Source organism: Cornus florida, unplaced genomic scaffold (genome assembly GCF_030987335.1).
Source record: "Cornus florida cultivar Cherokee Brave unplaced genomic scaffold, ASM3098733v1 CherokeeBrave_3.0.0_Hap2_Chr02, whole genome shotgun sequence".
Classification (NCBI taxonomy): Eukaryota; Viridiplantae; Streptophyta; class Magnoliopsida; order Cornales; family Cornaceae; genus Cornus; species Cornus florida.
Genome location: NW_026775572.1, coordinates 32,595,070 through 32,612,697, shown reverse-complemented (window position 1 = coordinate 32,612,697; position 17,628 = coordinate 32,595,070). Strand labels below are relative to the sequence as shown.

The 17,628-nt window shown below is 34.5% G+C and overlaps 2 protein-coding genes across 2 annotated transcripts; one reads left to right on the top strand and one right to left on the bottom strand.

Moving 5' to 3' along the window:
• Positions 1 to 291: 291 nt before the first annotated feature.
• On the bottom strand, positions 292 to 2,076 carry LOC132295998 (uncharacterized). The gene has a single exon (XM_059794256.1). The coding sequence runs from the start codon at positions 2,074 to 2,076 to the stop codon at positions 292 to 294; it is 1,785 nt and encodes a 594-aa protein (XP_059650239.1).
• A 10,854-nt stretch (positions 2,077 to 12,930) lies between these two features.
• LOC132294583 (LRR receptor-like serine/threonine-protein kinase EFR) lies at positions 12,931 to 17,128 on the top strand. Its single transcript, XM_059792494.1, has 2 exons — positions 12,931 to 15,964; positions 16,348 to 17,128. The coding sequence occupies exons 1-2, from the start codon at positions 13,066 to 13,068 to the stop codon at positions 16,701 to 16,703; spliced, it is 3,255 nt and encodes a 1,084-aa protein (XP_059648477.1). The 5' UTR covers positions 12,931 to 13,065; the 3' UTR covers positions 16,704 to 17,128.
• The last annotated feature ends 500 nt before the right edge of the window (positions 17,129 to 17,628 follow it).

The window sequence follows — 17,628 nt, the reverse complement described above, 5'->3', positions numbered from 1 at the left end:
ATACTCCTCAATATTCCCTCTCCTCCATGTAACACATGCTGCTACATGCTTACATGGTAAGCCACTGATCTGCCATTCCCTGCAATCACAATTTCTGCTCTGAAGATTGACAACATATTTCATTGTAGTTTCCTCTGTCACCTCAAACATATCACCACATGGCCAGTTCAGTTGACATGTGCTAGCCTTTTCAATAACTAAGTTTGATTTATTTCTGATTTTTGGGACTGCAAAATTATCCCAAGTAACAGATTTTTGAAACCTTTTGCAAAATTTGCTCATAATCTTCATTCATATACCCTCAAACATAGCAGTTATAGGTTTTGCCCTCACCCTCTTAAGCCATAAATTGAATGATTCAACTGCATTATTTGTCAAAAAATCACATTTCTGTCTCTCATCAAACTTATGTCTTGCCCATGTTTCAAGTGGATGATTCATCAACCACTGCCATGCTTGTAGACTGCTACTTTGTATCTTTGTCATTGCTTTGTTGAATTCCAACTCAGTATAGGCCCTAGCTGCCATCCAAAACAGTTTTCTATACTTAACCCCAGGATATATTGTCCTAAAATTGGCATAAATATGCCTACAACACCTCCTATTGAAAGCATAAGGATATACTTCATCCACAGCTGGAAGTATGCCCTTTTGACCATCAGTCATAATTACCCAAGCCATATTTCCACACGTGTCACCTGTGATTTTGTGGAGGTGTTCCAAAAACCATTTCCAACTTTCTTTTCTTTCAGACTCCACTACTGCATATGCAAATGGGTATAACCCATTATTCCCATCAAGCCCTATTCCAGTAATTAAAATACCACCAAAGGGGCCTTTCAAAAAACAACCATCTAGACCAATAAATGGTCTGCAGCCATCCCTGAAGCCATTTAACACTGATGCAAATGATATAAACATCCTAAAAAACCTTGGTTCATCATCTTGTGAATGTTTTATAAACACCAAACTCCCAGGATTTGTTTTTTGAATCTCAGCTGCATATTGCCACAGTTTAGAATACGAAGCTGAATGGGTTCCATCACTACTTTGTAAAGCTTTATTTTTAGCTCTTCTCAAGCATTTCTCACTCACTTCCACCTTAAATTGATCTCTTACTTCTTGTTCCAACTTATCTAAATTGATGTCAGGTTGATGTCTGAATGCCTTTTCAAGTTTGTTTGCTATGTATGTAGAAGTAACCACCTTGTTCTTAGTGGTTCTAATGCAAGTGTGTTCTGGACCAAGTGAAGTAACCTTAAAGGTGCTATTATCTACTTGTAGAGTTGCATGGATTCTCCATTCACAACCTGGGTTCCCACACTTACTAGTTACTCTAGTCCTCTCATTCTTCACCATCACCAATTTGAAACCTTTTTGAACTGCAAAGTCCTTTAACACAGTCCTAAAATGTTTAATGTCATCAAACAAATGATCCATCACAAATTTAATCTCACCATGATCACCATACTTGAACAATATCCCCTTAACGTGTTTATGCACATTAACTGGTCTTTCATCATCACTTTCTCCAATAAAATCAGCAGTGTCACTATAATCAGATAATTCACCACAACTGTTATCAGGACTTTCCATTTCTAATTCAATATTAGCCCAATCATGTGCCTCTTGTCCCTCATCATGTCCCCATTCTCCCTCATTCCACTCCTCATCATCACTGTCTGAGAAACTGTAATCAGTTTTATTTTCAGAGTCACTATCATCTTCCCCCACAGGATTTTCAGGTACCATTGGGTCCATATAATTGTCTAAATCAATTAGATCATCCTTATCACCAATCTCAACAATTATATCTATCTCCTTAACATCTGAGTTCATTTCAAACATTATGATAAGATCATCATCCCCATTTAATCTCATTCTGCCACTATCCTCAGAAAATTCATAAAACATATTCAATGCTAAACCAGTCTGATTATATTCATGTTTAAGCACAAATGCATAAGCAGTTGAGTACAACTCCAAAAAACGATAACCATTTGGATGTATCCCTTTCACAACATGTATGTGACCACCAAACTTAACTAGGAGATCATGGACTTTGTCATTAGCCATCTGCAACTGAGAAAAATAATTCACACATGCATAGGATATACAATGTTATCTCAGAGAATATCATGCAATTAATCAAAACTCTAAAGACAACATGCATAGGATAGGCATTGTTAAGACAAGAACCAAACCAAGTGATTGACACAGTATATGTCTACCAGAGCTGGACACTAAATTACCACTAATTTTGCATAAAGTTCGTCATACAATAAACATTCATAGATCAATCACTATGGTTGCAAAAAGTCAGAAACATGCAATCTTATAGCATGTGTGAATTAATAACAAAAATTTTGGTAAAAAAAAAAGCCTTTTGTTTTCATTCTGCCATAATTTCTCAAAATAACAAAATTCTGGTTAAAAAAAAAAAGGAACAAAACCCCATATTTTTTTTGAAAAATTTCTTGTAAACCGAATAAAGAAACATGATCAAAGATTTCTTTACCAAAAAAAAAAAAAAAAAAAAAACCATATTTAGAGAACAGGAACAAAGATTTCGTTAAAAAAAAAAAAAAATCTCATATTTAGAAAACAGAAACAAAGATTTTGTTAAAAAAAAATCCCATATTTAGAAAACAAAAACAAAGATTTGGATAGCTAAAAAAAAAAAAAAAATTAGAAAACAGAACAAAGATTTCGTTACAAAAAAAAGGAACAAAACCCAATATTTTTTTTGAAAAATTTCTTGTAAACCGAATAAAGAAACATGATCAAAGATTTCTTTACCAAAAAAAAAAAAACCATATTTAGAGAACAGGATCAAAGATTTCGTTTAAAAAAAAAAAAAAATCTCATATTTAGAAAACAGAAACAAAGATTTCGTTAGAAAAAAAAATCCTATATTTAGAAAACAGGAGCAAAGATTTCGATAGCAAAAAAAAGAAAAGAAAACAGAACAAATATTTTGTTACAAAAAAAAATAAAAAAAATCCCATATTTAGAAACAGGAAACAAAGATTTCTTTTAAAAAAACCCATATTTAGAAAACCTCATTTTAGGAAAGAAAATAAAGAAAACCAAAACCGCATTAAAAAAACACCATATTTTAATAAATCAGGAACAAAATTTTTGTTAAAAAAAAAACCCATATATTTTTTTTTTTGTAAATTAACAAAACGATTTCAAGAAATATCAAGGTTGCAATAGAAGCAGAACAAAGATATATAGATATATATATATACACACGAATTTATTAATATAATTTAGAAAAAGAAGAAGAAAGAATAGATTAATATAGATATATATATATATATATATATATAGAGAGAGAGAGAGATAAAAATGTGTTGAGAGAGAACCCGAGATGTGTGGAGACCAAAGCAGAATAAAGATACTGGTTGATCTTGACGAGATCGCGAAATCAGCCTCCAGAATAAGGGTTTTAAGATGATCATGGTGACTGGAGTTTTAGGCAGAGATGGTGATACGAAGAGGAGAAGAAATATTCTAGGGTTTCAGAGATGGTGATACGAAGCGGAGAAGAAATGATTCGCACAGAGAGAGAGGCCGTATATCTGGTGGGTGGTTAGAAGATTAGATTGTTGTTAATCTGGAGCCACTTGGCGCTAATTTGTGGTGCTAAAATTTTGAGGGGTAATTATGTCGTTTTGACATGTAATGATATTTTGTAATAAATTTGAATTTAAAATTAAGGGGCAATTTTGTCTTTTCATATGATTTAAGGCCATGTTTGGATGGAATTTTTTTAAGGGGGTGTTATTGTCCCAAAAACAGATAACTTTCACCTGAGTGTCCTTATGCCAAACTTCAGGGGGTGTTAGTGTACTTTACCCTAAATATAAAAAGGACTAAATGCTCTCACACCCCCCTCAAGTTTTAATTTATTACTTTCATATTAAATCTCTGCCAATTTTACTAATACATCCCTTGAGGTGTGGTTTAATTTGCTCTCACACCCCACTTTTAAAAATGATAAAATAAAATACTTAAATTACTTAAATTACCCTCCTTTCTTTCAAATACATTTTTATTGTTGGACTTTTTTTACCCGTTTGCCCTTTTTCTTCTGCACTAGTGGAAGCAATACAGTGGCTTTAGAAGCTACTTTTAATCTGTTAACGCCATTTGCAATTTGTTTCTGAGTTGATCAGTGGGCAAGGATTGCCACGGTGGGTGTGCAAGGAAGCAATCTCTGAACGCCGGTGGTAATCGGACGGCTATGCAAGGAGGGAACTGCCGGCTGTGAAGTTCTTGTCTGCGATGTGGTTGATGATCACGACCATGGGGATAACCGATGATCACGATTGACGAGTACTTCTGCAGTCGCCACGTCAAAGCTGTTTTACCGGCGAGAAACGGGGACTGGACTGCGAGATTGAACTGACCGGCGACTATGGTGAGGAGTCGAGGACTAAACAATCTGTTTTCTGCTTTCTGTTTCAGTATCCGTGAGTCCAGCAGCTTCATCTCTGGCCAAACACATTAACAGATCCATTTAACAGTGCACCTCTCTCTCTACCCTCTCCTTGTTTCCTCTCTCTCTCTCTTAAACTCGCCGGAAATCAGCTCATCCACACTCTCTCTGTTAGCTATAATTGCAGAAAGAGACTATGAGAATGGGTTGATTTTAACTCATACTGTGCCCAACTTACTGAAACCTCTGTTTTTCTTGTGTATTATTGAACTAGTAGCGTTGGGTTGTTCTCTGAATTACACTTTCCTGTGAAAAACAGAAGGGAAAGTGACGGAAAATCTCAGTTTCCCTTCCATTTTTCAGTGAATCCGCATCTGGGTTTTCTTTCTGATCCACCTCGTCCGTTCAGACTTCAGAGCCTTGCTCGCCAGAGCACAGTTCCGATCACTCCATCGTGGACCTCTCTTCAATTCCTCGCCGGTAAGCTTCTTGCTCTTCGCGGCTGCCCGGCACTCGAGTTCCAGATTTTGCACTCCAGTTCTCAGCTTGTGCCGACACCTTTGTCGTTCCCCGTTCAGTCCGGCAAGTTTGGACGGCGTTTTGATGTACGCTTCTAGATAGTCACTGATGAACACACTTGCGGGTATGTGGAACTGGTTCTCCGCCGCTGTCTTCTTATCGGACTTGGGAGCCATTTTAGAGAGAGAAAACCAGTGGAATTATAGAGAGAGAAAGAGAGTGCTGGTTGTAATATTGTCATTTCACGGCTTTCTTAGATATATGTTAAATAAAGTTAAGTGTGTAATAGTAAACTCTTTTTTTTTTTTTTTTTTTCATATTTTATAAAAGGATTGTGAGAGCAAAATTAGATGAAGTTTAGTATGAGAGTAATAAATTGAAACATTTAGTGGTGAGAGCATTTAGCCCAATATAAAATTAGGTTCAAACTTTCATATATATTAGACATTTAATTGAATAAAAATTTAAAATATATACATTTAATTAAATTTTTATAAAATAATTAATTTTTTAATACTAAAATTTTATATTTTACATGAGTTTTTGAATTGAATTTTATTTAAATTAATTATCATTTAAACTCCTATTGTAATATTATTAAGTAATTAAAATTTAAATGTATATATATATACACGAAATTCAATGACTAAGAACTTGGAATGAGTCTTATCCTTTGAGAGTGGAAGTTGAAAAATAAAATTATATATCAATTTCGAAATAAATTTATAATTACAAAATTTTACAAAGATGTAATGATTTAGGATTTATTTATTAAATAAGATTTATTTGTTGTATTTTCTTTTTATTACAAGTCTTTCTCATGAAATATTCAACTTTTAAAACAATATTTTCAATAACATCATTCCAAGGTTAAATTTCAATAACATAATTTTCAATAACATTCATTTTTTAAAATTCGGTGGATATATTTGATTATCTGTGGCGTACCTATAGTTCTCTTATTGGTGTAGTTTCGCTGGCTAGGTAACCAATTGGTGCAATGTAAAAGGAGAACTGGTTTGATTTGCTGCAATTACCTTTTGTGGGCATTTACAATGTAATAGCACAATAGTGGTGTAAGTATTATAATGGGAAGGGTAGAGGGAATGACAATAATCAAACTCTGATTTTTTGGATGGAAGATATATGTTTTTTACCGTCTTAATGTTTTGGAGGAAGAATAAAGATTTTTTGTGTAGATTCTGTTGGAAGATTTTGTTCTCCAATATTAAAAGATAGTAAGTATTCATCAAGTTTCAGAGTGGGGAATCTGTCGAGAACTTGAGATGAATGGGACCTCAAACTGTCGCGCCATGTATCCTGGTTTTTCCAAAACCCAACGCTTGCCTTAAAATTTGGAATATCATCATCCATCATTTTTTTTTGATAAGTAAGTATAATCATCCTTAATCTTTACCTTAATCTCAAATGAATGGATCGGCCACATGAATGCTTTCTCTTCAAACTTTTTTATTATATGCCAATTCACCTACTATATTTAACTTTTTAATATTATTTTTAATAGCCTCATCCCATGTTATTTTTGGCCGTTCTCTCCGTCTCTTGCCTTCTATTACAATTGTCCTTCTTCGTTTGATCGGCACGTCATTAGGTCTCCAATGTATGTGTCCAAACCATCTAAGTCTAGTCTTTTGAATTTTTTCACCGATAAGTGCTACACCTAATTTTCTTCTCACACTTTCATTAGTGACCTTATCTCTTCTATAAACTTTTGGAATATGATAATAAAATTTTAACTTAACAACCTCTCAGGATTCATTTATACCAATAATAGTTTGAGAAATAATTTCATATATTGTTACATAATTCTCAGTTTGTAGATTTCCAATGATTTCTAGTGATGGACCTTTGCTTTTTTCGCTCTTCATATTCAAGGAAGAATTCGCCCGAATGAGCTCGAACAGATTGGAGAGTGCGGGCTGTTGGAACTGAGTTTGATCCCGGCTCAGAGTCCTCGTCTCGGAACAGAACTGCTGAGAAAGCCTTTGGAGTCAGGCAGAAAGGGAAGGGTTCCGAATCTGTCTCCAGTCAGTGCGTCATCTCCCTCGCGCTAAACGAAAGAGAACGAACGAACGAACTGGGGCTGCCCGCTGGGCTGGGATAAAAGCTTACACCCTTTTACTTGAACTTAAAGAAGAAAAACTGGTAGTGCGAGCTGTTTCACGAGTTGTCAAATTGAGCTTTTATGCCTTACTCATTTCTCAAAATATGATAATCTTCACAAGTAACCCTTGGGACAATATGCATTATCTTTCCAAGCCTATCAATAAAGACCTGGTAATAGAAAATTACTGTTTCTTGCCGAAGAAGTGTAAATGTATAGTCTTCAATGCTAGATAAGTTTTGCTACTTTGAGTTTTTTCAATGCCTTAACCTGAAAATATAAAAGTTGCTTCACAGATCCTAGCAGTACTGATCTAAGAGTATTTTAAAGAAAATAATTTCAATGAGCTATCATATATTAATGTTTGATGCTAATTAAACTCTGGTTTTCCTTTCATATTGATCTGATCTCTTCGCTTAGATAACATCCTGAACTTTTGGATCCATAACCCATTGTTTTGCTTCTTTACTTCTTTTTTTTTTTTTTTTAATTTAAAAAAACCCATTGTTTTGGTGAGAACTTGGGTGTGATAATGATTATAACCAATTAATAATCAAATAAAAAGAAAATACTATTACTTATCAAAAAAAGAAAAAGAAAAAAGAAAATACTATTACAGTATTACTTTCCTTCTAATTAGGAGTTGTTCAGAATTGAAGGCTCCATTATATGCTATATCAAATGTCCAACAATCCACACAATGCCATCGTAGGCAACATGCTATTACATAAGTCGCTATTACTTAAGTCGCTCAATCAGTCACACTAATCATATCTAGACAAGCATAAGTCATACAGATACAGGCAATATACACACACATATATAAGACTTGCATATAATTTTATATAAGCAAATTACACTAAGTACACAAATATTTGTATAAGCAGATTGCAAAATTTTATATAATTCTTAAATGTATTATAAAGTGTTATAAAAATATAAGTGATTTATGCAAAATATAGGATTATACATAAAGCATTAAAAAACCTACTCTCTCAAAGAGACAGAGGGAGAGAGAATCCTCTCCAGTGAGTGGCACTGCACGGTACACTGGAGAGGACTTGGGTTCCTGCCCCCCTCCCAACTCCTCTCTTCTGTGGACCTCTCTCTATTTTTCCCTTTTAAAGGATGTGTGTTGTAAAACCACATTGTAGTGTCTGTGTGTATAGGTGTGTAATGGTTTCATGATGGCAGCCATCATGTTCATGACTCGACTACAATGTAGAATTTTTGTTCTCTCTACAAAATTTTGAAATGAGAAGGCTAATCCTTAATGCATAATTTATATGCATGTGATGTATGAATTTGACTGTTAATTTACTGTCATATGTTCTTATGCTTTTCTTCAATCGTGTTATGTTGTGCATCGTATATAGAAAGCATTATTTTAGGTAGTATATATGTGGAGCATTTAATGATATTATAATGTCAATATAAAGCTGTAACATATATCAGCTGTTATAAAGTATTAGGTATATGTATAGTATATTGTATTCTGTAAATTTGTACATGAATTGTTAGCTTTATTTTCCATGATTTACATTTTTCATGTACTTCTATAATTTTGAAGGCCTTTAACGGCTCTCTCTATTGCATTAAGTTGCAAAGGTTGGAGATCAGGACCGCTTAAATTTGTATGTAATCAAATTTTGACAACTATAAAATAATATATTTAGAAAGGTTATTTTTTAATGTTCTTTTTTCAAAAGTTTTCCTTCCAATTTCCATTTAAAGTAAGTTCTATTTCTTTTCTAATAACTCTTCCTTCGGAACATTTCTCTTATATAAAGATCTTTTTCTAGATTAATATGTCCCTATATGTAAACTGAGTTATATATACATCTTCCCCATTCACTTGGTGGTCTGTTATATTACTTGTGGCGATTGTGTCTGATACTATCCTTTGAATTTGGGAGTTTAGTAACAAAAAAATATATTGTGCAGCAGAAGCACGCTAGACTGTATGGCACTGAAATTTTGTGGATGGTTTTTTAATTAAGGGATAGATCTTAACAACCCTTGCCCGTATTTTATTAAGTTTTAGAATCTGAATTGCATTGTTGTTGAAATGTCCCCACTGTTTTAGGAATTCTTTTTTGTGTGATTGATGGCTTAAGCACAGCACAACACAGCGATATAGTAAATTTCAATAAAATAGGAATAGGACACGGACACGGACAATGAAATAGTAATATAGCAATTAAATAGTAATATAGGTTTCTCTCAATTTCTTATATATATGATAAACACAACCCATTTAAATTTGGCCAGCCCATGTTTCTTTTGAAAAAGTAAAGTTCCTTGTGGCCAAACAAGTTGTGAAAGAAGATTATATGGAAATTTTATCTTATATCTTCTCCTCTCTCTGCACATCACACTCTCTCCTCTCTCATCCCCTAAAAGTCTCTGTGCTCCCTCTCTTCTGGCCGATCATCTCTCGTCCCTTCCATCTCTTCCCAATTTTCATATTTTTTTCTCTTTGAATGGATATATACATATGATTTGTATATATGTGTGTATTCATACACATAAAATCAATTTGGATATATATGATACCCACATAACTATCAATCCAATCTTCTCCACAATGGTTTGGCCCACTCTTCGTCTTCTTCCTCTCTATTTAAACAAGAAAAGTCCTCTAGCGTGTCCCATCAGTGTCTGGGGTGTCCAATATTTATATATATAAAAAAAGACTTCTAGGGAGTCACTGTCCATCACGGGTACGGCCCCCATCTCAGCTGTGTCTATGCTTTAGAACTTAGCAGCCATTTAGTAGATGAATGGGTTTTGACATGTCAAATAAGGAATTCCTTCATTTTAATGTCACTTCTAAGGAGTCACCGTCCGTCACCAGTACGGCCCCCATCTCAGCTGTGTCTATGCTTCAGAGCTTAGCAGCCATTTAGTAGATGTATGGGTTTTGACATGCCAAATAAGGAATTCCTTCATTTTAATGTCCTACCACACAGGATCCCAGGCACCATATGTATATTTTTACTTGTATGATAAATTTGTATTTGTTTGAATGACTTAGCTGTTGAATTGTCTGCCATTATTGATATTGATGCAGAAACACGCATATCCTGTAATGTGTATGCCTAATTTTGTATTTTTAAAACCATAAGCTGTTTGTCAAAAACAAAAGATAAATAGGAAGAAAATAGACAATATCTTATGGATGTTTGCTTTATCAGAACAAGATGGTTGGGTCTAATTTGTGGCTGTAATTTCATATGAATGTTGGCTTGTGGTTTAGGTACTTGAAGTACTTGACCAAGAAATACCTTAAGAAACACAACGTGAGGGATTGGCTTCGGGTGATTGCTTCCAACAAAGACCGAAATGTTTATGAACTGAGGTACTTCAACATTGCTGAGAATGAGGGCGAAGAGGAAGATTGATGAGGCCAGCTTCTTTATCCAAGAAACTCTGTGTGGTCTGTAATTCAGTTTATGTTAGGGTTTCCTGTGTCATTGTTCTCGTCTTACAATGTTGCTTACTCTTTTGCAATCATTTGATTGGGAATTTATGACTTTGTTTGAGAGATTTTATTTTATTTTGGATAAATTTGATATTTTAATACCATTGAAGAACCGTTTGAGAATTTGTGCTTATCCTTTCATGAAATGTTTTTTTTTATTTTTTAACAGCATAAAAGTAAAAATTAGTTCCTTTTAGTAATAAGGGCGGCCCTAAAGGAATCACCTCGTGATTTCTTATTATTATTTTTATTTATATATACATTTGATTTACAATTATCAGAGCAACTATTAATTGTGAATAAATTAATAGTAGAGGGTGTATTATTAAAATTAATATATAAACGTCTTTGGGTTTTTCTCCCGAGTTTCCGAAAATATTGTCAGGCTAATTCTTATGGAAAATTATGACACACATATATATATTTAAACATTCGTGGAGACAATTTCAGCGAGGGAAATGAGGGGCCATTTCTTGTCAATGAAATAATAATAATAATAATAATAATAATAATAATTACTTACATATATAAAATATTAATAATAATTACTTACATGTATATACCGATAGAATTGTTCTGTTCCTTGAGTATTAACAGTCATATTCCATTCGGCAATCACACTTTCAAGTCTTATTTATTTATTTAGGGTCATATTTTATCAGTTTAGCAATTTTTTTTCAGATGAATATAATAATCCATTTGAGTCCTCAAAAGGATAACATATTGATTAATGTACGGCGATTTGGTTTCTTTTTTTGGGTAAATACTTTGGTTTCAGGTCCACAATTAACTTTTCATATTACAATAACTACTGAAAAAAGCAATAAACACTAAAAAAAAAAAGATAGTAGATTCAATCTAACCAAATTACTAAATAGTCGGTTAACAAAATAGTAAATTATTAGACAATGTTTAGATAGTTATTAGAGAATCTAAATATTTAAGGTAAAATATAAAAATATTAAACACGCCTATACGCAAGCTGATTGGATACAAATGTTTAAGCAATTCTAATCACTTGAAAATCATAAAATCAAACCAAAAAGAAGCTGCCTGAATACAAATGTTTAAGCAATTCTAATCACTTGAAAATCATAAAATCAAAATCATAAAATCAAACCAACAGATTAATCATATTGACTTGTTTACGATTCAAACCCGCTTATTTCATATTGTGTTTAGATTGTGTTAACGAATTGTGTCGATCTTTGTCACCCCTACTTTATATAGCACAACATCACCCCTCTTCCCCTTTAAAAGCTGCCCTCACCCAAAATATAATAGGGATAGCCTTTACACACACACACACACACACACACACACACACATATATATATATATATATATATATATATATATATATATATATTTATTTTTCACTTCTGACCCATTCACATCTTAGCAACCAACTGGCTGTGTTATTAGTTATCACCCCCCTCTTGCTTTAGCTTTGCATCCTTCCAGCAAGTTAATCAAAGAGTTTTAGTACTCTACTTCTCCACAGATATCCATATGGACCATATATATATATCTCTTGAGATTTTATTTGTTACTGGCTTTCTCTTCTATAAGTCTCTCATAGACAATAACTATCATATATATTTATTACAATAACTTCAATGCATGTCTTGTCCCCACCTCGACCCTATATTTCAATGGTTGAAACTTGACATGCACTACACTACGGTCGTTTGAAGCCATGAAAACTGCTTCTCCATAGATATCCATATGGACCATATATAATATATATATATATATATATATATATATATATATATATATATCTCACTTCTATAAGTCTCTCGTATACAATAACTATTATATATATTTATTACAATAACTTCAATGCATGTCTTGTCCTCACCTCGACCCTATATTTCAATGGCTGAAACTTGACATGCACTGCGGTCATTCGAAGTTCATTCCATGTGTAATAACTTCAATGCATGTGTTGTCCCCACCTCGACCCTATATTTCAATGGTTGAAACTTGATATGCACTCCGGTCATTCGAAGTTCATTCCATATGCTATCTTATTTTTTTAACTCAGAAGACACGACACAATGAAGTTATTAGATGTCTCATTCCACCAAGACTTTCCAAATGCTAATATATTTTCCAACTCACAATGAATTTTTTCTACTACTGTAAATATCTCTCTTGAGATTTTATTTGTTATTGGCTCTCTCTTCTACAAGTCTAACCCAGAAAACACAACTGAAATTATTAGATGTCTTATTCCACGAAGACTTTCCAATTTTCTAACCCATAAAACACGACACAATGAAATTATACCTGCGTGACTTGGAAGGAGAACCTTACAGGAAAGACATCCATCTATATAAGAAAGGGCCATAGTCTAATGGTCTCTATGTCGAGCCTCAAATCTCTTTAGAACAAAATGAGTGTATGAATTTCTTCTACTTCTGTCTCAACCTCTCAAACCCATCATAGACTCGCTCTCTTCTAATTTCTCTCTAAAGAACCATTATGGGAAAGAAGATTGTAATAGTAGTGTTATTGTTGGTAATACCCTTGTTGATGGCTGTGTCTTTAAGCAGCAACTTCATAGATGAATCTGCTCTTATAGCCATCAAATCTCATATCACTTCCGACTCCAATAACATCATAGCAAGCAACTGGTCAGAAGGAACCTCCTTTTGCAGTTGGGTCGGCGTCTCTTGCAGCACTAGGCGCCAAAGAGTGACGGCCTTGAATCTTCCAAACATGGGTTTTGGAGGTACCATTCCCAAAGAAATTGGCAACCTCTCATTCCTTAATTTTCTCAACATCAGTATTAACAAATTCCATGGCAATCTCCCTCGTGAATTGGGCCATTTGCGTCGGCTGAAATCATTAGATTTGAGTTCCAATGAGATCTCTGGGGACTTGCCTACAAGTTTGGGGTTCTTAATCAAGCTACAAGTCCTGAGTCTGTATGACAATCATCTCAAGGGATCTATTCCCCGAGAGATAGGTTTTCTTCATAGTTTACAGAGACTAGACATCAGCAACAATTTTATCTCAGGATTCATTCCTTCCACCATATTCAATATCTCCTCCTTGCGGGAGATTTTGCTGAATAATAACAGCCTATATGGGACCCTACCATTGGAAATGTGCAACAATCGTCTAAAGCTGCAAGTGTTGGATCTTTCAAGGAATCAGTTAAGTGGTCAACTGCCAACCAGCTTACACAAATGTACCCAACTTCAAGCTCAATGGATATCATTCAATGAATTCACAGGGAGCATACCTATGGGGATCGGCAACTTAACCAAGCTCAAAGTGTTAGCACTCGCCAGAAATAAGATGACAGGTAAGATTCCACCTTCGGTTGTTAATATGTCCAACTTAGAGGTCTTCGACATTGGTGAAAACAATATCCACGGCAGTATTCCTCAGGAATTGGGACAACTATTGAATTTGAATTTTTTATCCACGGGAATTAACAACCTCGGTGGTGCACCACCACACTCAATTTTCAACATCTCTACATTGGAAACCCTTTTACTTCCTGCGAATCAGTTTTTTGGGAATCTTCCGTCAACTATAGGCCTTTGGCTTCCAAATCTAAAGCTTTTTTCCCTTGCTAGGAACCAATTCAGTGGACCAATTCCTTGCTCTATCTCAAATGCCTCAAAACTAACTAGAATCTCTCTAAGGGAAAACTTTTTCAACGGTAGTGTACCCATGACTCTTGGGAATTTACAGCACCTCGAATATCTCAGCCTTCTAGTTAATAACTTGACCAATGATCAGTCTGGCCCTGAAATAGATTTTCTTTCTTCATTGACCAATTGCAAGCTTTTGAAGCTTCTAGCTATAGGAGGTAATCCCCTGAATGGCATTCTTCCAAAGTTATGGGGAAATTTGTCCATTTCACTCCAACAATTTTATGCAACTTCTAGTGGCATCAGAGGCATGATTCCTAGTGCAATTGGTAATTTGAGCAACTTAGTGTTATTGGGGTTGGGAGGTAATGACTTGACAGGATCAATTCCTAATACACTCGGGCAGCTAAGCAAAATTCAACGTTTGGAAATATTTGAAAATGTAATTCAGGGGTTGATACCCAACTCTTTTTGCAATTTGACAAACATATTTGAGTTGAATTTGCGAAGAAATAAGCTTTCTGGCCCAATTCCAAACTGTTTAGGACTAGTAACTTCATTACGAATCCTCTCTTTAGGCTCCAATGTACTGACTTCAAAAATTCCACCAACTTTGTGGAGCCTGGAGGATGTCATTACTCTGGACTTATCCTCCAATATTCTAACCGGCTCTCTACCTCCAGAAATTGGCAATTTGAAACACATTAGCGAGTTGTATCTGTCAGAAAATCAGTTCCCAGGTGAACTTCCAAGCACCATTGGTCAACTCCAGAGCTTGGAATCCTTAGATCTATGTCAGAATAGATTACAAGGCCCCATACCCTTGTCATTTTCTAATTTGATAAGCTTGAAATCCTTGAACCTCTCTCGGAATAATCTTTCTGGTGTGATCCCCAAGTCGTTGGAGAAACTTTCAGATCTTAAATATTTCAATGTTTCTTTCAATAGACTAACCGGAGAAATCCCCACTAGAGGACCTTTTGCCAACTTCACCCCCGAGTCTTTCAGCCAAAATGATGCATTGTGCGGAGCACCTCAGTTCCATGTCAAAGCATGTAAAAGTCACAGAAAATCAGGGAAGATTCAGATTGTCCTAAAATTCATTGTACCATCGGTTGTTGCATTAGTGGTAGTTGGAGTAGCTCTTTTAATTTGGTGGCTAAAATTCAACCGAAACAAAAATAAGCAAATTCCGATTCAAGTTGATCCACCAATTAGCATAACACAAAGAAGAATTTCATATCATGAGATTCTTTATGCAACAAACCATTTTAGTGAAGGCAATTTGATTGGGAAGGGAAGCATTGGCACAGTATACAAAGGGACATTCTCTGATGGAATGATAGCTGCTGTAAAGGTCTTTGATTTGGAGTTGCAAAGAGCATTCACTAGTTTTGATGCAGAGTGCGAAGTAATTCGCAACATTCGCCACCGAAATCTTGTCAAGATAATCACCAGTTGCTCGAACCTCGATTTCAAAGCCTTGGTGCTTGAATACATGTCTAACGGGAACCTTGAGAACTGCCTTTATTCTCACAACTACTTTTTGAATATTGTCGAAAGATTAGGCATTATGATAGATGTGGCATCTGCCTTGGAGTATCTGCATCGTGGTTCTTCAACCTCTGTTGTGCATTGTGACCTAAAGCCAAGCAACATCCTATTAGATGAAGACATGGTCGCGCATGTAGCTGACTTCGGCATAGCAAAGCTCTTGGCAGAGAACAAGTCAACACACACAAAGACCTTGGGCACCATTGGGTATATGGCACCAGGTAAACTTAATTCATTCTCTAATGATATGCTACAACACAATTATTTAAATATTTTAGCTCTATATATCAATCTCCAGAAATATGGAAGGAAAAAAAAAACCATGGAGAGCATATAAACATTTGTGTTTCAGTGTTTTTATTCTGTTTACATATGCTAACTGTCAAAAATAATACTCCCTCTGTTGTAAGTTACAATTCCCAAAGCACCCAACTATTATGGGATAGAAGGGGTAATAATAAGATAAGAACTACTATACATATTAACTAGTTCATTTTTATTGTCATGGCTAAGCATCTCCATGTATTTTGCTTATCGTTCCTTTCTTCTCTATACATAATGTGTTTTTCCTTTGTTGAGTTGACAATGAGTAGTGATGTTGCAGAGTATGGGTCAGCCGGAATAGTTTCTGTTGCTGGTGATGTATATAGTTATGGAATCCTGCTATTGGAAACATTTACAAGAAAGAAACCGACCGATGATCTATTCGTGGGAGAAGTGAGCTTGAAGAGTTGGGTATCTGAGTCTTTTCCAAGTGCAGTGATGGATGTTGTGGATGTTAATTTGGTGAGTGGAGAGGAAGAAAATTTTACTGCCATACAAAATTTTTTGCCATCTATCTTCAAATTGGCTCTAGAATGCACATCAGAGTTACCTGAGGAGAGGATTAACATGGAAGATGCCCTAGTTAGGCTCCAGAAGTTCAAAACCATAGTTCTTGAAAATTTAATGAGGCCTTGAATCAAGTGTCTGCAAGTAGTTCTGATTTCTTCTTTAATTATGAGTTGGGGAAAGTAATGGCTTATAGTAGAATATATCACGTGGTCATCCATGATCGATGTCACTTAATAAATTTTTTTTTTTTTTTTTTTCCAAGCGATTAACGTAATAGTTTATGAATAATTGTTTTGCAATATCTTAGAAATTTTTAGCTTGTTCTACTTGCATCCATCTAACTATTTTCTTTCATATAGAACATATAATTTTTTTTTTTTTTTTTTTTTTTTCTCGTTTAGCCACCAAATTTGAATCAGAATCTTAACTCATCACATAAAATGTTGTGAGAGTTGTTAATTCTAGTATTAAAATCAGCCTTTAATTGACATGTAAAGAAGAAAATATTGGGTATCCAGTCATGCTACACCATTGGTAACGCCCACTCGATAAAAACGCACGCAGTCATCTTCTTGTCAGCATTTTTACATGAGGGACAAACATTTCTACATGTAGGACAACTCTATTTTCAACTAAATGCAAGCTAAACAGCTTTAATGGATGTTTGCCCTTGTTTACCCACGAAATTTGTCCCAACTACGTATAAAAAAATATTGACAAAAATGCTGATATGACATTTTCACATAATAGACGTTACTAATGACATAGTATGCCTAGTGTACCCAATATCTTCTGAACCTATCATTTAAATTTTGCTATAAATGTGAATTGGTCATGATACCACGTTAGCATAACATCCTATATTTCATTTAGCATAACATCCTATGTTGTATTTATTGATGACATAATTTGATATAGATAACAACTGATCATGTTGAGTGATTCTAGATAGTTGATTTCTCTATGGAACCATATCCTATGAGACAATAATTAATTAAATCAACTTGATAAATGTAATTGCACAAAAATAATTTCAATTGCTTCTCATCGT